At 37.4% G+C, this 23,389-nt stretch overlaps 2 protein-coding genes and 1 long non-coding RNA gene across 3 annotated transcripts; 2 read left to right on the top strand and 1 right to left on the bottom strand.

Moving 5' to 3' along the window:
- Positions 1 to 258: 258 nt before the first annotated feature.
- Positions 259 to 6,419, top strand: LOC139970871 (circularly permutated Ras protein 1-like). Its single transcript, XM_071976930.1, has 5 exons — positions 259 to 383; positions 3,133 to 3,303; positions 4,517 to 4,585; positions 5,517 to 5,699; positions 6,070 to 6,419. The coding sequence occupies exons 3-5, from the start codon at positions 4,529 to 4,531 to the stop codon at positions 6,244 to 6,246; spliced, it is 417 nt and encodes a 138-aa protein (XP_071833031.1). The 5' UTR covers positions 259 to 383; positions 3,133 to 3,303; positions 4,517 to 4,528; the 3' UTR covers positions 6,247 to 6,419.
- A 246-nt stretch (positions 6,420 to 6,665) lies between these two features.
- LOC139970872 (circularly permutated Ras protein 1-like) lies at positions 6,666 to 19,074 on the top strand. The gene is made up of 4 exons (XM_071976932.1): positions 6,666 to 6,890; positions 8,440 to 8,485; positions 9,694 to 9,859; positions 18,509 to 19,074. Exons 1-4 carry the CDS (start codon positions 6,784 to 6,786, stop codon positions 18,511 to 18,513), a joined length of 324 nt encoding a protein of 107 aa, XP_071833033.1. The 5' UTR covers positions 6,666 to 6,783; the 3' UTR covers positions 18,514 to 19,074.
- LOC139970874 (uncharacterized) lies at positions 15,416 to 20,264 on the bottom strand. The gene is made up of 4 exons (XR_011794238.1): positions 19,848 to 20,264; positions 19,083 to 19,178; positions 17,709 to 17,800; positions 15,416 to 15,900 (listed from the first exon to the last, which is right to left on the bottom strand). It is a non-coding gene; the product is annotated as an uncharacterized lncRNA (long non-coding RNA).
- Between the last annotated feature and the right edge of the window lie 3,125 nt (positions 20,265 to 23,389).

The raw sequence follows: 23,389 nt of genomic DNA, 5'->3' as shown, positions 1-23,389 counted from the left end.
GATGACAAACATGAATGAATTCAATGGAAGTCTCAATTCCAACTTTTCTCTTAATATATATATAGTTTTAATTTCTTTTAATGACTTAAAAAGTTATGAACCATAAACCTAACATGTAAGAGAACTAATTCCGGGAAGAATGACTGACACTGTAAGAGGGAAGAAATTCTGTTTCAGTGAATTTCAACAGCGCCTCTTTAAGTTCAACTTGTCTTCAAACTGTCTGAAATTAGTAAATGATCTCAAAATCTGTAAAAAATCCGGGAAAGGAAAGTACTTCGGCAGCTCCTCGCAGAACCGTGACAGTGGTTAAAACCTGTTTCAGCACGGATAATTGACAAAAATGTAAATACTGCGCCGTCGTTGTCCAGCAATTTAGCCAGGTAATGTAAGAATTACTGTAGGTTACTGTATGCATACATGGTTGTTTACAGTAACCTAGGCCTACATGTGAGCTTGGTTACCGTAATTAATTCATCGTATTTGCACCCCCTAGCAGTAGTTCTTCACTATCCGTGTAATTCTCCCTCAAGTTCAAGTTGAACTTTAGCTGGGACACATACTGTATTGTTATACTAGGCATAGGCTATGTGTTATCCTAAGTTAGTCACTGTAGAAATCGTTTTAGAGCCTATACCCATTTCTCATAGATTGAAATGGATCCTCTTAGTGTGCAGGGAATTATTAGTGTTCATATTTTGCATTGCAGTTCTGAAATCTCTGAATTGTGTCTTATAAAATTATTTCTGTGTGCAAAACTGCTATCCTAGGTCTATAGATCTCCTTGCTCCTTCCTGTATAGCAAGCTGCCCATTGTGCATTTCATCGTTCATTGCAATACGGAATAAATTATTTCATGGTATAGTATGCACCAGTCCATTAATTCATATTAGGCCTAATCAGAGAACAGATCTATTGCAACACTTGCCTGAGGTTGCAAGTTTAATCAACCATTTTAAACAGCTTAATATTTGTGTTTCCTGAGCATTAGAGGATTATTTTCAAAGTTGAAAATTGGATTTAACCGGATGGTTAAATTGTGTTTGCTTACTCCATATATATATATACAATCAAATATTAGAGTGCGTCACTGTGCAACCTTATCTTGGTATCCTGCTTAGCGACAAGTTATCTTTCTCTACACATATTGATAAGATATATGCTCTAGGACCAGCAGAACCCTTGGCTTCCTGAATAAGGAATTTGCGCTCTTGCCCACTAGAATTATGTGAATTGGCCTATATGTCTATGTGTCGCTCTACTCTTGAATATGCAGCTCAGATTTGGGACCCTTACAGTATAAGGTCTCAGACCAAGATAAAATAGAAAAACTTCAAAGGAAGGCAGCACGTTTTGTAACTGGTGACTTCTGTACAGACAATCCAGCGTCACTGAGATCTTGAAGACTTTGAAATGGGAACTCCTCATAGAAAGAAGGAAAAAGGCCAGACTCATGCTTTTTATCAAGTTATTAATGGCCTAGTTGCAGTCCCAGTATAGTTTCTATCGTAGGACTACATAATACTGGAATACGCATTCCTTGACCGTTAAGGAGAGGCCTAGTCTTGAAGTTTAAAACTAGATTGCCCACGCATTGTTACTGTACAAGCACTGCTGCGCTGCATACCAACATCCTCGTTGTGATACTCGAGAGGGGTTTTTAACGGGTATTTAACAGCAACAGAAGTAAATATTAAGGGATGGTGTTCTCATTTATTTGGAAATTATAAATGGCCATTACAGGAGCTGGAATGGGTGCCATAATTACATACCTACCTCCTTTTTCTAGTTCACCCTGAAGTTCTTGATTTGTGGCTTTTTCTTGCAGTCCTACATCACACATTGTGTATTCATATTTTTAAAAGTAAGAAGTTACTCACATGAAAAAATTAACTTGCAGCAGCAGCAGCAGTCCACCGAGGTACATAGATACACAGTATCTTGTAAAACTGCTACAGTATGGTTCCATTGATGTGCTTATAGATTAAATGAAGGATTATACAGAACTGCATGGCATAGCACTGTATTTACAGTTTGTAATTTAAGTAACATAGATTCAAAGTTTTTTAAATGATGTACATAGTTTATATATGTACTGGTATATTCGTTATTAGCATTTCATGATTTTATGTACTTGTATAATGACAGCTTGTATATAAGTTATAAGTGAAATATAGACTCAAATATTATTTTAAATAATTTGCATAGTTTATATCAGTACTAGTATATATCAATATTATCATTTCATGATTTTATGTTGTTTAAGTATAATTTTTTTTATATTAATATATATATATATATATAAATATATATATATATATAAATATATATATATATATATATATATATATATATATATATATATATCTATATCTATATCTATATATATATCTATATATCTATATATCTATATATATATATATATATATATATATATACATATATATATATATATATATATATATATATAGATCTGAAATTTTCACTCTGTTCACCTCAAAGAGTGAATAAATAAATGATAACGAATAAAGAAATAAACTGTAACTAAGGTCTACTGTACATCAATTTTATGATAGTACTTGGAAGATGCACTTAAATTACATCACAACATTTTACAATGTTCACTCTTTTAAAGAATAACACCTCCTTCCTTGAGCAGGTTGCTTATTGGTGTGTATGGCCTGATTGAAATGAGAGATTAACCGTTCAACATACAGTACTTTGTTCTTCAATCCATTAGCTGGTTGTACATTACCTGGTTAGTTTCACAACCCCTTAAAATCAGCTTGGTAGATAAAGGTGAAAGTTCAATTGGAAACAAACAGTACCATATTTGTTTTTACAATTGTCAAAATGATAAATGGTGTGGGAGTTGAACAAATATTTCCTCATGAGTCCTGTGTTAGGGAATGGTAGTGTATAGTAGTAGAGAGCTTAAATAACTGACTTAATCACTTATAGATATGTAACTAAGACAACAGTTTAACTTTAATATCAGAAAGGATTCTTGCTCAATCACCTTCCGTCAAACTATTTGTAAACACTTGCCGGTAGGCCACTGTAGGTTTATACTTAGTTTCATTTCCAAGTTTAATTATTTCTCATTACTGTATACAACTTTATTTTCTGCAGGAAAGTAGACTGTTACCTCAACTTGTGACCTCAGGGACTAGATTCAGTCAAGATGGAATTCGGAAGTAAGTTTGTCTATCTGCAAGGAGAAGACGACGATGCTGATGTGATAATATTGGAAGAAGGATAAAGAAAGCAAGCTTGGATGATCTGAAAAACAATGATGAAGATGTAAGTGCAATGCTGATGATCACGTGGGGATATTGATGATCTTTGATTGTTGATCTTTGATAATATGAATTCTGTATTATTCATCTGTTTACAAAAAAGATGCATCTGCTCTGTGTTCTAATTGTAAAGGGTACATGTTCCCCCTTCATTTGGTACTCCGCCCCCCCCCCTCCCCTGGCATCTGACCCTCGGTTGTTAGCATGATGTAATGCTAACCTGTTAGCATTGCGCTATATCCTGTTTAACATTGTGCAATGAGAGGTCTTTCCACATCATCCATCTGTCCTGAAGAAACCTGAAACCCAGGCAACGTTCTATATGCTTTTGACGCAAATTGAGTTTTAATTATAGCTTTAATATTATATAATTGCAGTTACGTCAACTTGTAACTAAATCATGCATGCATACTCTGCAATGAGCATGGAGACAATAAATATTGGTAGTTTAATATCAAATCTTCATGTATCATATTGCTAGCAATATACAACCCGTAGCAATATAGTTCAGGCAGTTTTAGTAATGACTGCTGGGAGGCAGGATTTTGGTTAGTTGAGGGATGCAAGAGAGAGCGTTAACGTGTTCCCGTGAAGAAATATCAGTATGAGAGTATGTAGAAGGATCGGATGAGAAGGCTGGGCCCCAAGGGTGTGTAACAAAGATTTGAACATTTTAGCTGCTTCAGCTGTAGGTGTGCAATTGGGGGGGGGGGCATGGGATGTGGGGCGCTGGGACCTCTCCAATTCAACAAAAACTTCCTTTGGTTGAACTGAATTTATTTATTTTCACATGTGCAAAGCTACAAATGCAACAAGTAATTAGAATTTCGATAGCAACAAAATACCAGCATGGTCAAACTTCACAATTGAATATTTTATAAACGTGGAGTTACTGTAAATTGTCAATGAAGATACCCATCAATTTGGTTAAGCTACCTGAGGATAAAGAAATCAAAGAAAGGCACAAAGAGAAACCAAACTCTCTGTCCCAACACCCACTTACCCTCCCCCCCCCTGACCCTCTCAAAAATAAAATGGGTCTAGCATATATAATTATGAAGTAACTTCTTAAAGTTCTTTAGCTAGTACAATACACGTTAGTAGTGTCTGGCTGTTGAAAGTTTCTGTAATTGTTGTTTTTTGTTGGTATCACCAGTTACAGTTTGATCATGAAGCCTATTTTGATCCTCTTGATTCTCTTTCTTTTCTCTGGACAGGGAGATGTTTGCATGCTGGATATTCTGGACACGGCAGGGCAAGAGGAGTTTTCTACCATGCGGGAGCAGGTAGGATTATGTGCAGTACAATGTAAAGCAACTTTACACACATTCTGTTAACAAATTGGGCACTCTCAATCTACCTTGCCTTGAGTGAACTGGTACTGTAGTAAACTTCTTTAGCACTGGATGCCCTTAGCAACCAGTCGGTCGGTCCTTCGGTTCGGCACCACCGTTCGATTACACTTTTCACTTCTGCCTCCCAGAGGTTAATATCGGGTCACGCCAGACACCGTAGAGCGAGACTGCTGTGACCGTGAGGAGAAAGGTAAGCCTACAGTGGATCGTATGTGCCCGAAACACCGTAAGTCTTGGCATTTACAGTTATTCTGACTTTGTAATCAATAAAATAGCAACGACCAAAATAGTCATTCACCAAGATTTTTGGTTCATATTTCAGGAACCTCATACTAATATGCCAAGTACTTTTGGAAATGGATATTTTATCGACAACAAAGACATTCTGCCGATGAAAGATCTTTAATTTGTCTTTGACAGTATATGCGGTTAGGCCAAGCCTTTGTGATAGTTTACTCTATCGATGACAAGAATGGTTTTCAAGCAGCTCTAGACATTCACACTCTGGCCACAAAATGGTGTCAGTGTGGCATTTCTTTATGAAAAAGTAAGTTATATCTTTGCCTGAGCACTTATGAATTAAAAACTTACATCTGATCGCCCTTCAAGTTTGTCGTTTATGGTTAACTTAACAAACATATGGTTTGGAGTGTATAGACATGTTTGATAAGTTATGTCCTGTGCGTTTGTGGGGCGCATGGTTACATGATCATGGAATCGTGGAACTATCGAAACATTTAAGAAGAAATGAATTTCATGCTCAACATTTGTAGTTTGTGGCATTAGACACACGTGCTGTATATGAATGATTCAAACTGCCTTTCCCCCCACGCCTTAGACCTTTTTTTGTTTTAATACTCAGATACTCTGCGGGAATAAGTCAGATCTTGAGAGTGAACGTCAAGTACCAGCTGCCGATGGCGAGAAGGAGGCGAAAGCCAGAGACATGGCTTTCATGGAAACATCAGCAAAGACTGGAGAGAAAGTCACACTTGCTTTTGAAGAGCTCATCAAAAGAACGATCAGTACTGGCATCGAGTACAGGGTTGGTTTCAAGACGTTACTTAAATGTAAAAGGGGATTAAACGGCAGTCATCGTTATGACTGAAATGTATCAAAACTCTTTGTCTTTTTACACATGCAGTTACAGTACCATCTAGTGTATGACTCTGTATCGTGTCAACCATGAGGGGAATTGCTGAACACATCTTACAATGTCCCCGGTATATTTGTTGACTGTTGTTTCTATGATCGCTGTACCAGGGCATCATGAAGCAGAAGCGGCGTAAATACCCCTGGGGAGGGGTAGGGGAACCAGTGCATGAACTTAACTATGAAACATGATGTTATGTCTCTTTTTGTGTGACTGTTTTCTCTGCATGCAGTCTGCATTAAAAATTTTTTGCTCTTTACAGATTGCCATTTTGGGTTCCGGAGGTGTCGGTAAGTCCTCCATAGTGATTCGTCTCACCCAAGACATCTTCCTAAATGACTACGATCCAACCATCGAAGAATCCTTCCGTACGACCAAAACTGTGAAGGGGATACCAAAGGATATCTCAGAAGATCAGCCGCCAAAAGGTATTATCTGACTTTGCTTCAAAAATCCGATAAAATTGTGTAATATTCATAGTCGTCAAGGTATTTTGGACACAGATAGCAAGTAACGTAATTTTGCAGGTAGGTAATATAGGGTATAGAGTGTCACAAGTTTGGGAAGTGCAATTAACCCTTTCCTATTTGTTTCTTATCGTTATTCCTTTAAAGCAGATACATGTATGTTGTAGAGAGTTACTGGCATTTACCTTACGTTAGGATGGCTATCCAATTGTTAGGATACTTTGCTCATGCTTTTAATCGAAATTCACTGACTATAAAGGGGGGATGGGTCGAATAGTGAGAGGGAAGCCAAGCATCCAATTGGTACTTATAAAATTTGCAGATTTCTCAATTGGGTGTTAGTATGAGAGGGAAACTAAGTCAACATTTTTAAAAGTTGATTTTTAAAAGTGTCTCCTAAAGTCCCTAACAGGCGGCGATCCGCTAACATTAAGTCACACAAAACAAGGAGAGCTGATGGCAATGTTATCCTTGTTTCTCTGGGAACTCTGGAGAATGACCCCAAGATAATGACGGGAGACGCTGTATCCTGTTGCCAGTGCCCCGCCATTTTATCTCACGTATCGACCGTAACACCATCCTCCTCTGGAGATACCTCCAAACAAACATGGATGTGGTGAGTATTCTTAATTTCAAGAAAAAAATGCTATTCATGCTATATATAACCTCTTGAAGACCTATTTTGATCAACCTAGTCTTTGTGTTTAGCCTGCGTGTGCTCCATTATTCAACATGTCTATCTATTGTCTTTTCATATCCTCCAATGGTCTTTTATCTTAAATTTGGTATAGTTTTTTTTCTTTGGGTAGTGTTGTCTGTTGTCACCTTGTATTGTCTGGTTGCTTTTATGTATGTTGTCTGACTGTGTGATACTAATATTAATGCCAGGAAGCAAGCACACAAGCATTCTGACGAAATGATGTAAGTCGTTGGGCACTGTATTGTCTACTCACGGCATGTGAGCACGATGACGTAAGTTAGCATACTCCATACATATCAATAGCCTTTTGACTTACACACTTAAGTTTTCGTCAAAGTAATGCGGTTTCTAAATCCTTGTAGAAGTTTTCACCAGGTCAAATGCTGTATACTAGTTGCTGTGTACCTCAAGTTTCATATCAGAGAGAAACAAAATTATAAAGAACATCACAAGGAAGACCACAGTTTGGCTGGACCTTACGAGGTACAGGTCTCCTCACATTACTGCTAGAATCATATTGGTTTTGGTGGAGGTCAATCGACTGGATCAGGTCATTATGCTTAAATATCAGCGAGAAACATACACATTTTGAAAACAGCTTTTCACTATCTTCCACCTAACTCTAAGTATGGTTCCATGAATAGAAATCATTTTTGTCAGAAGAACCTCCACCACCCCCCTCCCTTTTCTTTATATATCTTTGAGTTAATCAACCTCCAATAATATAATGGATGTGAAAATATATTCTTACAAACAAAACATATTCCATGATTATTATTATGATTTTTTTTTGGTTGCAATTAAACCTTTGTTAAATTTATTTCTGTTGTGCTGTATATGCTATTGCATGCCAACTCTCAAATATTGTAAAGATACAGCTTTACATTGTACTGTGAGATGCCATGCGATCCCCAGTGCGATCCCATTTACCTGTATAGTATATCACAATTTTACTCAGTGTCCTCTTTAGTGTGCTTTGCAAAACTTAATCAATATCAATAATGTGTTGCCACTAAAACAAGAAGCTAGCTACAGTACAGACAAGAAAACTGATAAATAACAAAAGAAACAAAAAGTTGAACTGTTGTTGAGAATGTTTTTCGTTCGCCTGATAAGCAATTGATTCATATAACCGTCGCCGATTGCTTTGGGGCCTGAGGCACTAGTCTAACCAAGAAACAAGAAAGTGTAAAAACTTTGAGTGTAAATTACTTTAAAATTATGGCAACTAAGCAACCTATAAATATTTCTCAAAGGAAGGGCAGAGGAGAGGGGGGGGGGGAATACCTCTTCTCCCATTTCTGTAGACATCAACATCCGCTGCTGGAAGGTCCCCGAGGGCATCAAGGCAAAAGTTGGGGGAACTTAGATAATCATCTCTGATCTTTCTCAATGAGCCGCATATAATTGAATGCTTGCTCCAAGGTTGTTTTACATTTCTTTTCTTTCTTTTTTATTTCTGCAGCGATTTCTGTGACACCAAAAATGAGGTAGACGTTTCTGATGAGGAAGCAAGTGTGTGATTGTGTGTCATTTCAGTCTATAAAGAGGTTCACAAAATTTCTAGTTTTGCTCTTTGCAAGATTGAAAAATCACACATACACGCATACACACCCATGCATACACCCATGTTTGTATTACATTCAGACCGAGGACCCCATTGTATTTCCCATTGTTCAAATCCACATACCCTAACCTTAACAATACCCCATACAATAGGACTCTTCTGAGGACGTGATTCTTTAGAAATCACAACCGAGGACCTGGAATTCTTTTGTTCAAGTCCACGGTCAGATAGAAAAACAAACGCACACGAACGCACATACACCCACACACACATAAATATAAAAACAGAATCACACCATGGAGTGACCTCAGGATATAAAACTCCTGGTCTAAGAGAGCTATCCAGAGAACCGTTTTACCTTGAAACAATCTAGTTTTCACATGTTTTGAATAGTGACTATAAAAATTTGTACAAATTATATCTCCACTGGAATATATCAATGGTGAGGTAATTGAAGCTCCTCAGATACAGTACGTGGTCATAGTATTAGTTGCTGTGCTTGAGCTGGTGTACTTGACTTACTACTAGGTACCACAGATTTTTAATGTCAGTAGGGTAGTGTGTGAAGACTTCTTTGTTTAGACTGAAATCTATTGGAAACTACATGCGGGCGATATGTTAGTGTTCCTTCTTACAACAAACGTGAACAAACCCTGGAGACTACATATGGGCGATATGTTAGTGTTCCTTCTTACAACAAACGTGAACAAAATCCTGGAGCCTACATATGGGCGATATGTTAGTGTTCCTTCTTACAACAAACGTTAACAAAACCCTGGAGACTATATGGGCGATATGTTAGTGTTCCTTCTTACAAAAAACGTGAACAAAACCCTGGAGACTATGTATGGGCGATATGTTAGTGTTCCTTCTTACAACGAATGTAAACAAAACCCTGAACTGTTATCAAAATCAGTCTAAGAACAAGTTCAATATTTAAAGCAAAATTTAATATTTAAATGAGAATTGAGCAATGTCCAAGAAGTTTTTACGTCAGTGTCCAGACCGGCGTGGTGCATATGAAGTGTGACTTCAAAAATGTCAGTTAATGTTTCATACTATAGCATGGCATATCTTATTAATAGCACACATATTTCCAATTTAGAATTGAAAACATGTATTTTCATTTTCATTTTGTTGTTAATGTTGCAGATTCCAAAAGAATCTCAGGTCGACTTTTTGGTCGAAGCTTCCTCTGAACAAGGGACGGAGGTTACCCTGGAGACAGATAAACCTGTGTCACAGGCTGGCGTGGTGATTTACTGTATAGACGTCAGTACATCAATAGGAAAACACACCGCTCTGCCTCAGCTTCAAGGTATGAATAATGACACATCTTTATAAATAGCAGAATGACAAAATAACATTTTCCAAACTTCATGATTGTACATAATAAATAATTATGTTATTTATTATTGTACCACAAAGATATCTGCAATATGTTTTACTTCAAGGTAAGGTTCCGCATGATCGAATGTAGCGTGTGTGTGTGTGTGTCACCACGTCCTCGCAAGAGTTCTATTGGTAAGGGGTATTATTAAGGTTACGGTAAGTGGATTTGAACAATGGCAAAGACAACGGGGTCCTCGGTCTGAATGTAAAACACAGCTGTGTGTGGGTGTGCGTGTGTGCGTGGGGGTGGGGGCCCACACACCCGGCCCCCGCTCTGGCTCCCGTACTAGGCAGGACCTACTCTCAACCCTGGTACGACCGGTTCCTTTCACTATAACCATCTGGTTATAGCGGCGTTACATTCATTGAAGTAACACAAGTCCTTTCGAAAGGGAATAGACAATACACATGATGTTCCTTGATTTCGTTAAAGTTCAGAAGAGCGATCTTCATTTGCACTGTTGAGACGTTTGGCTTGAGAAAATGTATATTCATTCCTTCAGTTTCGCCCCAAATGTGGAGCTTTATCAAAGGATCCGGTCCATACAGACTCAAGAAAGAATGTATTAATCTCTAAATAACGTCCTACGATAGCAAATGTTTAAGTCAGAGGCAAATAATTTGTGATAAAAAATGAACTACATCTTTACTTAAGCCCTACAGCTACTTCAAAGATGGTAATATTAAACTCTTAAACAGGGTCCACACCTGGGCAATAATATTTCATTTACTTCATGTTGACGTTGTATCATAATTTAACAAAATTATATATTCTACACTGTTACATTGCAACTAACAGAACTTTCTCTAGAAGCTGAACATCAAAAGGAGTTTATATGCATCGTAGGATAGCCTTATAAAATTTAAGTTCTATTCGGGAGTTTACACTCTACAGAACTTAAGTACTCATAATGGATGAGTTTAGCACTTTCATAATATTGCTTGTATCGGCTTGTCACATCTGATGAATCGCCATCTCTGTCTTCTCTATATCCTTCTTTTCTGTTCTTCACTGGTCACAGGCAGGGACGTCGCTAGAGGGGGGGTGTGGGGGGGTGTCTCACCCCCCCAATCTTGGTAAAAATTACGATAGTTGGAAAATTTGAGTGCGACAGTCGGAATTTCCGACTGTCGGAATTTCCGACTGTCGCCAGCTTCAATTCGGAATTTCCGACTGTCGCACTCTAATTTTTCTGACTGTCGCACTTTTATTTTCATATGTTCTTGTAATTTGTGAGTGACATAAAATTTTCGATCAAAATTGACCTTTAATCAGTCATATTTACCACGTTTACTCGTCACATTGAGAAATTGTATCTCGCGATCCTTATACTCCACCATACAAAACTTCGTATGATTTTGAATACTCTAAAAAAAAAATACAACGTTCGCCAGCTTCAATTCGGATAATTTATGTATTAATTTTGCTATTGGGTGGGTCGACCCTGTTCGCTTGCTTCAAGTAAGTTCAGGATATACAGGGACGTAGCCAGGGGGAGCAGGGGAGCGACTGCTCCCCCCTTTCAGTGTCGACAAATATGTTTAAAAACTGTTGTTATTACACTGCTAATACACGGCGATAACGATATTTGTTTTTAGGCCACTGCACATCTGGCTGTCTTACAAAATATGAAAGTTTATATTGTCCATCAGTTAAGCTCGTCAAATGTATTTCTGATATATTATGTAAAAGAACATGTAAAAGAATTCAAACAGGAAAACAAAATCTGCTGATAATATGATATCATATGATAATGATGAAACTGGCAACAAATTGCACCAGATCGCATCTAAGGACCTTCAATTGTTCAAAAATATCTCAAAGGGGAGGGGGACACCCCCTCCCCTTAGACCCCTCCCCCATAACAATCGCAAAAGGTGTTCCCTCTTTCAAACTCCTGGCTACGTCGTTGGGATATATATTGTCTCTATGGTATACAATTAAAACGCCAATGCTAATCTATGGAAGCTTAAAAGTGCCATCAACATAAGCAAAAACTTTGCCCCATAAGGTACAAATGTATCGAAAAAAGTTCGGAACATAAGTGCAGTCGCGAAAGATGGGGTGTCTGACTGACACTGACCGTATCGTTGACGATTAGTGCGGGGGTGGGGGGGGGGTACAAGGCAGCAGTCGGAATTTTTTGGCTCCAAAACCCATCCAGTTGGAATTTCAGCCACTACACCCCCCCAATCATCAGGCCTTAGCTACGTCCCTGGTCACAGGTTTTTTATTTTCTGTCAGAAACATTGCTTTTCCTGTCTGACAAATTATATATGTTACAATGTAGCTCTCTTTTTTATTTTCTGCAAGATATCAGTTGGAATGTACATACCCTTAGGCAGCTAAGTAAAGTAGAACTTTTCAAGTCATGCAGAACAGATTCAGAAGTGAGTGTTTAATGTTTCCTTATGCATGCTTAAAGCAGGGTGCTGTTACAGATGAGCATCAGTGCAACAACATATATGGACTGTTAGTGCAATTGCCCCTACTAAATAGAAACACTGCTTCTCCTGTCTGGTGACAAAATTCAATATGTTACAATGTAGCTCCTTTCTTCCTTTTATTCAAGATGTCAGTTGGAAAGCAAAGTAACGTTGAACTTCTTTCCTTAAAGGGTGTTTTTACAGATGAGCATCAGTGCAACAACATATGTGGACATTTAGTGCAATTGCCCCTACTAAATAATTTGAATCGGTACCTTTCTTACAAACCTGAAAATATATAGCTACTATCACATCAAGTCCTCTGCTGGTGGTGATTTCAACCAATTCATGATGTAGATATTGTAGACATAACAAAGCATCTTACTTTGCATCTCATAGGAACCTGGGTTTCCTTCATTCACACGAAGCTGCGGGGGGGGGGGGCTCCCCATGCTGAACTAATACTTGCTTAGAACAACCGAGAAAGTGTGGTTGCAATCAGCCAGCTATTACGGTGTGGCAGAAAAGTAGTCATAGGTTCATGATTTTCCTCTTGCAATTAAGCAATGCAGGGTTATAAAAAAAAACCGACCCCCACAAAGACCAACTTTGAAATCCCGCACATCATATTTTACAATTACAGAATAACCAAACCCATGGCATGATTACGACGGGTTTTAAAGGCTTTCATATCATCGCTTCTTCCTCACAACCCCCTCCCCTCCCCCGTCCTGCATCCCTCTCGAGAAATATTGGGTCCATCTACTAATTAAGAATGGAATCGTTGCTTAAATTCAATAATCGATAGTTTATAGAAATTCAGTATTGCTGAAAGTTAGCATGTATACCTTGTAGTTGATTCCGACCGTTTTGTTAGCTTTAAAAAGAAAATAATGATTGAAGTTTATTTGATGTTGGAACCTCACAATATTTGCCCTATTTTTGATGTAATGGCCAGATATTACCTTTTTGACCTGATTAAACGTACCAAGACATCTATACTTTTCCATAATTATTGTCATTTAATTAAGCAACTACCAATTAATTATTGGTTAGGTTTTATGCTGAGAAATTACAACCTTCAACACAATTTCAACAACAATATCAAATTAAAATATACAGTGTTCTGGTAAGTTGGTGTCAACAAGAAGAAACTACTTTAGATAGTTGACAATCTTTTAGACAAAAAACTTGTTTCTGTTTGCGCACTATAGGTACATATATATATATATATATATATATATATATATATATATATATATATATATATATATATATATAAATATATATATATATATATATATATACCAGTATACACCCACCCATTAACTCATTTTGAAATATTAATCTTAACAATAGACACAAATACTTAGGCTATGAGTCACATCTCGCCCTGAGTAAAACGGAAAAAAATAAAACAAAAAGAGGTGAAAAATGGGATACGTTTGGGGTTCCCCACTTAATTTATCCTTACGAAATCTATCACGGTTGGTGAACACAAGGGTAGTACAGTAGTTCAATTGCAGTAGGGATTGTTTACTTAAGCATATTTGAACGTTAATCTGAGAAACACGGCTTAATATTAAAAGCAGGACTCCTCGATCCTGGTGGACTGAAAATTAGTTAGGATCTTTAAATTGTGATACAAGATTTGAGCATGTCGGTTAAAGCTTGTTTTCACCTAGTGATTGTTTCTACAAGACTAGTTTGGAATCCAAATTAATGTTGACGATTACGTGGAATTTTGCATGAAGGTAGCTGTTATATACAACTCCGTGGTACGACATGATATCACATGTCTGGGCAAGATATAGATGTTTGAGCGTGAAGAAATGTTTCATGGTCGGTGTTAATAAAAGAATATATATTCAATATTGATGTGACTAAATTATATAGTGCATCGCTAAAAACTCAACCCAAACATGATTAAGGTAATAGTCAAATAAATGTACTGATGCATGCGATCACCTGTTGCTGCTTTTGGCATTACCACAGGCCTGTCGAGGGAGGCTTTGGAAAGTTGGGAAGAGGTATAGCCCCATGGGGAGCGGTATATCCCAGGGGAAGGGCATAACCCCGGGAGAAGGGGCTAACCCTGGGAGAAGGGGTCTATCCCGGAATTTTGGAGGTTCGGGGAAATATGGATTAAGAAAAATTTAAATTTAAGAGTAAATTATATAACTACAGAGACAAGTAAAGGCTCAGGTTAAACTATGCTACTTTGTTTTTTGTATATAATAAAAGTAAAACATGTTATAAGTAAGTGATATAAATTTAGACATTTTATTTTACTAAAAACCATATGAAATGAAGAGATTTCAAAATAGAAAAATTTAAATATGTGAGTTACTGGCAGTAAAACAGCCAATATTGGTATAACTGAGTATATATATATATATATATATATATATATATATATATATATATATATATATATATATATATATATATATATATATATATATATATATATATAAATGCTTAGAGCACTCTTGTTGAGGTACATGACAGCTATATTACTCAGCGTTTTCAATTATATATATATATATATATATATATATTTATATATATATATATATATATATATATATCTATATATATATATATCTATATATACATATAATTTGTTATATTCTTCCTTTCAACAAGCCTCTTATTAAGAGGGTCTTCTTCCATCTTGGCAACACTTTTACCAGTTTATTTCAATAACCATCACCATAATGAAAATGAAAAGAAATCAAGGCCTTGCCACCCATATCGTAAGTTGTATTTTGTTTCCCACTTAATATTTGTAGAATTTCTCTTGATGTTGTGACGATGTAGGACGACAATTCGAGTTCAAAAACTTCATCTTTCCTACTTTACTTTTCATCCTCGCTGCGCTCCGTTCTTGGCCTACCTTGGTCAGAGCGACCGCTCTTACACTTGGGGGTGCCAAAACCATAGACATAGATCGCTTTATAAAGATGAAAACAAACAAGAGTTGGCCACAAAAAACAAAAAAAATTACAAAGAAATTTGCAAAATAATTTGAATCCATAAAATTATTTAGGAATAAATGCTTTTTGATGTTTCTTTATTCAAGTTTACTACAAGAAATGTCCAAGGAGGTCTTTTGTTGATTTTTACAGGTAAAATTCTACTCAGTCACTATTTCCTGAACAGAGACTCTTTTCAAACTCGCTCACATCAGTGACATGTGCAAGAGGCTTTGACCTGCCACACTTTGTTTTACCTAGTTGATTAGACCCGTTTGCCTATTGCCTTACTTTGCATATTTAGAACAGGGGGCTGGAGCCATTAATTGTTATAACTTATGAGGTTTTCCTATAGAATAAAGTACAAACAAACAGTACTGGATGACAATTAAGAAAACTCTTCATTTATCTCGGACATTTTCACAAATATATGTCGCTGGTATTATTACTTACCCGAAAGTTGCCTTCCAACTCCAATGCGTTTCTTTCGAAGGACAAAAATTCATTTCCTTTGTCGTAATCTTGGGTTGCACTGGCAGCGCTCATGAGATGATGACTTTTCCTGTCAAAGATTTGAAAGGAGGTGAAATTTGAAATCCTGTGTATGATTTAAGTAATTTAAGGTAAAGGAAATATAATATGCTGCTAGCCCTCTCTTGAAGAGCCAATCATTAAAGCATCACTGCTGGTGATCAGATTACAAGGAAGAACATATTCGAAAACTTTGAAGCTAGCCTTTCTTTTTAAGTGAGAAAAACGTGATATTGTGGAGAATTGACAGAAGTCAGGGACAAATGACGAGATTGTTCGTAAAACCGTTACACTCTAGATTCTTATGAACCAGCAGTTCCTTTTTTGATTCTGGCACTGATGACACTGGCGTTCCAACACTGAAGATGATAAATAACCAGGGCATCTCCAACAGGGGGCATGGTTGTTCTCTGGAACCAATGAGTCTTAAGGGCATTACATAATGTGGTAGGGGTAGGACACAAACACAGCTCTCAAAAAGGCAATTTTTAAAGTGTGAAAGGACATCAAGGCACTGTTATTGTGATTGAGGTGTACGAATGCTTCATATATCCACATTTTACCCCCAAAATGCTCTTTACTTTAATACTCAGCTTTAGCTTTGTGGGAATTATACTCTGACAAAATTATAAAAATTAATAATTATTCTAAACTTGTTATCATCCCCAAATTTTTTTCAACGCATTAAACTCATTTGTCCCCTCGTTTAACTCAGTTAGAATAAACAGTTAAAGGCTGATAGTCTTCTTGTTGAAGGCCAAGGCCCTCCCACACGACTTTGTAACACTTAACCCCTAATCATTGGTAACTTGTGGTACCCATACACCAAAGTGAACAATTCAAACAATCCCTCCTGGGGCACTACAGTATACCACATCTATGTGCCCCCTGGAGGCCTTCCCATACGGTGCAGACATACATCTGGCGCATGCAAGTGTATTTACAAGTTTACTTCACAGGACCCCATTTACACACTTGGGTGAAGGGAGGCAATGGAGATTAAGTGCCTTGCCCACGGACACAACGTAATGATCTGGCTTAGGAATCGAACCTGCAAACCTTATAACACTGTCACAAGTCCACTGCCTTAACCACTTAACAATAATGCTCTCAACGTTGAAGCCTGTAGGTATATACTACTATCATAGTGCTCTGGTTTTCAATGTGGGAGTTAATAAGACTAGTGTAGAACTAACAGTCTACAGGTATCAGATCTGTTTCGTTCTGCCGCAATTGTATTCTCAAGGACGTCTGTAACTAGACTCGGATAGATTCATAATCTAGAGCATTACGAAGACACCTAAGACGAAATGGATAAATTAAAGGGCACGGCAGCTTTTGCAGACCGGTAATGCAGGATTTTACGGCAACTGTTACCATCGTTGATCGACAGAGTTTGGCAACGACTGCAAGTTTGCACTGCTGCACTGACTATAAACCACAGGAAAGCAAACTGCAGTGTTGATAAAAAACAAAGAGAGATAATGGAAACTGTCATCCATTATGTATTACAGTACACGAGCAGATGAGAACTAAACCAAAGTTTCGAAAAATTGTAGCCTTTACAAATTATAGATTTATTTCTGAGGTACAAGGTCAGGGGTCAAGGTCAGCGGAAAAATGGCAATAAAAAAGGGGGGGATTTGTCTGCCATGCTAGATGAGGATCACATGATGTTTGCAGGGCATTAATGTTTCATAATAGCGAAAACAGTTTTATTAGTTAGTGAAAGCAAAGAATATTAGTCATATTTCTCAACCAAATAAGTAAAAAAAAAACTGGAGGGCTACAGAATACCTAAATCTAGTCTAGAGCAGTTTGAAAAGAAGAAGTACTTACAGATGCAATCTTGCTCCCAGGACATTTCCGGCTTTAGCCTTTGCAGCAGATTCCTTCATCGCCATGGCACCCACTACCGGAATATTCAAGTTCTGTTAGAGAGAATTTAAAGCTATGAAGTGCTAACATTTTCACCTTTTATTTTATCATTGTCATAATGATATGATTTCCCCCTTATTTTCAGCAATAGGAATAGACACTTAGGGTTCTATAATTGATGACATATATGTATCAACAAATGTCACAAATCAAATATCGCACCATTCCCATCTCAGCATCTTTGACTATGTTGTTCAATTCACGGATACACATCTTTAGTGACTGTAATGCCTCATAGAATATCCAGGTGCACATTCAACACCCCATAGATATCCAGGTGCACAATCAACGCCCCATAGAATATCCAGGTGCACCGGCAACGCCCCATAGATATCCAAGTGCACAGTCAACGCCCCATAGAATATCCAGGTGCACAGTCAACGCCCCATAGAATATCCAGGTGCACAGTCAACGCCCCATAGAATATGCAGGTGCACAGGCAACGCCCCATAGATATCCAAGTGCACAGTCAACGCCCCATAGAATATCCAGGTGCACAGTCAACGCCCCATAGAATATGCAGGTGCACAACCAACGCCCCATAGAATATCCAGGTGCACAGTCAATACCCCATAGATATCCAGGTGCACAATCAATGCCCCATATAATATCCAGGTGAATATGCAACGCCCATAGAATATCTATATAGGTGCACAGGAATGCATACCATTTTTAATTTTATATATTTTTTTATTTCATAGCATAGACATACCGAGGAGGCCAAAACCGAATGACATACGAAGAGTAGCTTTTCATTTTCCAATCGGTGCTTACAGGTTGCAGCTTTGCAGTGAGTTATATCAACTTCTTAGTCATGCTTATTCAAGCTCCGTAATATTCACACATAATTACCTAGTATTACCCTTTCATCCAAACTATGAGATTAGTTCATGTGTAACGACTGCTTAGTCGCTCCTAATTAACAAGTGGTTACTGTTTCAACCGCTCGTTCAAATTTAGAGCAATTTCTTTCTTCACTGTTGTGATTCTTCCGTGCTTGATCATTTCTGGTGTTTTAGATTGACTAAAACTAACGTGTTACAGATTACACTCTTGAGCAACTTTCATTTATGGTACTGAAGAGTACAAGTGAGAGATTAAGTGTGATATCTAGAAAAACCACCACCCTAGACTTATCTGAAAACCCAGAGCATAGATTGAGACTGGAGATTTCCATCTCATAGTTCAATACAAGCCTTCGGTGATATTTCTGTTCCAGCGACAATTTTCTACACAATATTAAACCAAGAAAGAAGCAAAAAGGATATATCTGACCGTTTCCATTTGATTTCTGTCTGATGTCGTCTCACGTTTCTCTGTCAAAATCCGAAGAAATCTTTTCCCGTCTTTGGTGGTGTAACGAACTTGAATCTAAAAAACGAAGGCAACGATGCAGTGGGTTGTTTTATTTTGGCACTCTGAAAGCATACTCAATTGCATTTTGATTTTATTCATATTACTGCTTTATGAGAATTTCCAAGATTTGTCATAATTTTCACAGTTCTCATTGATATAAACGACCAATCAATTTCAGGATAGAAGTACCTTGTTCTATATAGCATGTATTTAATATTAATTCAATTCATTTTGCTTCACAATTGAAATTCATTTGTAACAACAACCAACTTTTAGTTTGATGAATAGGAGACAAGATAACCATCTTAGCAATGTCCTACAGTTTCATGATGATTTCATCTTTTCATTTCAAAATGGTTGCATTTTGTGACTTCCAATACCACTTTCAGAAAGGCAGCTATAGCCTCGTGAAAGTAAATAATATTTAGCTCTATTTCCATATTTTGTCACCTCTCCAAGCAACAATAATATGATCACCTGTTTCAGATGATTATTCAGATTCCTTTGTCCGCAATAGCAGTGATCAAACTTTCCAACATGTCATATAATTAGCAATTTACATCAACCCACCCCTTCCCCACTGTTCTACAAAACTATAACATTCTCTAGAAGTTTTTTTTTTGAAAATAATTAAAAGCTAATACGACCCATCAGATACTTTTAAAGAAGTAAATCTTGGCTCACCTGGAAAGGCAAAGCAGAAACTTCAGCATTTTGGAACTCTTCTTTCTTCTGGAATCTGAAGGTCAATTCTGTGTATTTGTGTACATTTCCCAAACTGCATAAAGCTATACTCTTCTTGTTGAACTCAATCTGTGTACATTATCAAACAATTATTTACAAAGAAAGATTCATAAAATATTAGGTGTACTGTCAGTTCCATTCCAATATGAAAGCAATAAGCTTCCTAACAGTCATTGCATGGCCTCCTAGCTGGTCTGAACTGTACTCTTTTTTCTCAGATTTGGCAGAATGTCTGACAAACTTGATCTGTAATTCAAGTTATGATATGTTACAAGTTGCAATAGCAAACCCCAATTAGTTTTTGAATCTGAAAATATTCTCCAGATAAACTTTGAAGTAGATTTCACTATTAGCCTAACTCCAAAGGACAGTAGGGAAACACTGTCCTACGGCATGCAATGTTGGACAGAGCTCAGCAAGTCCGCGATGCTGGTTGCAAATGTCAGAGTGACCAAATTAAAACAAAACAAATTGTAAAAATTAACCCCAATCAGATTCCCTAGCATAAAGGTCCCTATGAGAAGAACTGAAAAGAAAACCAGCAGGAAAACCCTCCCAGCAGTTACCTGCCTTTAAATACAAGACATGCGCAGCAGAAGAGTAGTTTGCAAGCTAACCCTGGCTTTACTGCTACAGGAAAATCATTAATTTATGACTGCTTTTCTGCCGTACCGTAATAGCTAGCTGATTGCAACCACACTTTTCTCGGTTGCTCTTAGCAAGTATTAATTCAGCGTGTGGAGCCCCCCCCCCCCCCCCACCCTGCAGCTTCCTGTGAATGGAGGAAACCCAGGTTCCTATGAGATGCAAAGTAAGGTGCTTTGTAATGTCCACAAAATCTACACCATGGAATATTGAATTTGTTGAAATCACCACCAGCAGAGGACTTGATGTGTTAGTAGCAATATATTTTCAGGTTTGTAAGATATGTACCGATTCAAACTATTTAGTAGGGTCAATTGCACTAAATGTCCACATATGTGGTTGCACTGATGCTCATCTGTAAAAACACCCTTTAAGGAAAGAAGTTCAACGTTACTTTTCTTTCCAACTGATATCTTGAAGAAAAGGAAGAAAGGAGCTACATTGTAACATAATGAAGATTGTCACCAGATAGGACAAGCAGTGTTTCTGAAAGAATAACAAAATTGCAACAAGGGAAACACAGTTGGGAAGACAGAGATGGCGATTAACCACTTTTTAAGGTCAAGAGGTGAGAAGCCGATACATGCAATATTATGACAGTGCTAAACTCATCCATCATGAGTAGTTTAGTTTAGTAGAGCTTAGACTCCAGGATAGAACTATAAACTACATAAGGCATCCTACCAGGCATATATGAACTTTGTTTGATGTTCAGGCTCTGGAGATTTTTACATTTCCCCTCTGCTGACCCTAAATGACCTTTGACCTCCAACCAAAACAAAAGGATTCTTGTACTCATGGTAGGAAAGCCGCATGCAAAATATGAGAACTGCAGATGTTACCTATCTTGAGATATGGTGTTTACAAGCTAGGGTGTTTCACACACACACATACACACGCACTCGTTATCATATATAGTACCGGTATATATATAGATATCTACATTAGTGAGAGAGGAAAAATGGAAACGTCAAAATTGGAGTTGGTCGGTGTAAGGGGAAGGGTGAGGCGCACACCCCCTCCGTAATCCTCGATTCGTCACTGGCTACCCTGTGTATATAATAGTGATCAGCGCTGTAATTATGACTGTGCCTCTTCTCTTCCCGGTATCTTGGCGTTTATCTTCTACTCCCTCCTTTTCTCCTTTTTCTCTCTTTCTTCTTTTTCTTTTCCCTTCCTTCCTCTCCTTCCTCCTCTTTTTTTCTCCCTCTTTTTTCCTTGTTTTCTTCTCTTTTTTTCTCTCCTCTTTTTCTTACCCGGGGGGCGCGCGCCCCCAACGCCCCCCTGGATACGCGCCTGTTAACCCATCCGCATACAATACGGTTAACGCAGGATTCAGGGCGTCCACTCACATGGAATACATGTGTTTTGTTATTGGCTAAGATTTACCACATTAAACATCACATTGGTGCATTTTTGTGAAAAAGTAAAGCAATGAGCTCACTTCTTGATTGTTTTGGAGAGTACAAACAACTTAGCAATGCACCTTCTGACATGGCGTCGTTCCTATTTTTCTTGTCTGCAGTTTTCCGTCATTTTGGCAAACGTCTATCATGATCTCAGTGTATATTAATATTATACCAATTCACTGATAGTGAAGAACAACTGCTAGCCTAGCCCCTATCCCTTCCCTGCCATGGTTTAAAACTTAGTTTCTGTTCTGTGTGCTTAAAAATGGGTGTCGCAAAGCCTCCCAAGCCGTAAGGCCGATGGACTTCACACTTGACGGGGAGCGACTTTTTTTCCAAGCGCGGTAAAGGCTTATGCATACTGACCCCAGCCAATGGGAGCGAGGTATGCAAATCTTACCTTTACCGCGTTGGGAGACAAAAACGCTGACGGGGATGTGTCTGCTACGGAAGCTTAAAAGTGCCATCAACATAAGAAAACTTTGCCCCAATAAGTCAACATTTTCAGTAAATTTGTAGATAACAAGATAATATCTTATCAAAAATCAGAAAATGTTGGATTGCTCTGTCGCTTTAACTGAGCAATTGAACTTATTTCTGCAAATTCTCTGTACGAAAGTTCATCACTACATAAAAAACAGTCAATCTAATTACAATCATCTGCTACAAGAAAAGAAAACAGGTCATTTCAAAACATTGGAGACATTAGAGTATTGCATTGTACATACATTGTATTGTACATTCCCACAATATTTTACCCGTGAAAAAAAGCACACACACACTCACGCACCTATATATATATATATATATATATATATATATATATATATATATATATATGTATGTATGTATATACATATATATATATATATATATATATGTATGTATGTATATACATATATATATATATATATATATATACAGATATATATGTATACAGATATATATATATATTAATATATATATTTATATAATATATTATATTCATATTACAACAGACTCTACATACAATTACACCTGTTCCTGTGAGGTGGAGCAACCATCAATGCAACCTAAAGAGATGGAACCTCTCGCAGTGCCAGTTGATGAGGGAGAAGAGTTTGCCAAGGTCATTGAGACTCCACAAGACAATGTCTTTGTAGCCTTTTTTAATCTAATAGAATATAATGGAATAGATTATATAGGCATCTGTAATAGATAGGAAGTTGGATGTTTAATTGCTTAGAAATGCGACCTCAAAGTCAAGAAAATGCCAAATTGCCACGATGGCGACAAATCGCGGAATTACAAAGTATGATAAATCGGCCAATTGTGAAGCAATGCAACTAAAATATTCAGAATGTGATCATGTCATGGTGTTCCAATTATACAAAACATTTGGGAATTTTTGGAGAGGGTGCAGCAAAAGCCATCCGTGATTTGACACGG

This window comes from Apostichopus japonicus, chromosome 8 (assembly GCF_037975245.1).
Source record: "Apostichopus japonicus isolate 1M-3 chromosome 8, ASM3797524v1, whole genome shotgun sequence".
In the NCBI taxonomy this organism is placed as follows: domain Eukaryota; kingdom Metazoa; phylum Echinodermata; class Holothuroidea; order Aspidochirotida; family Stichopodidae; genus Apostichopus; species Apostichopus japonicus.
This window is presented reverse-complemented; position numbering and strand designations above follow the sequence as displayed.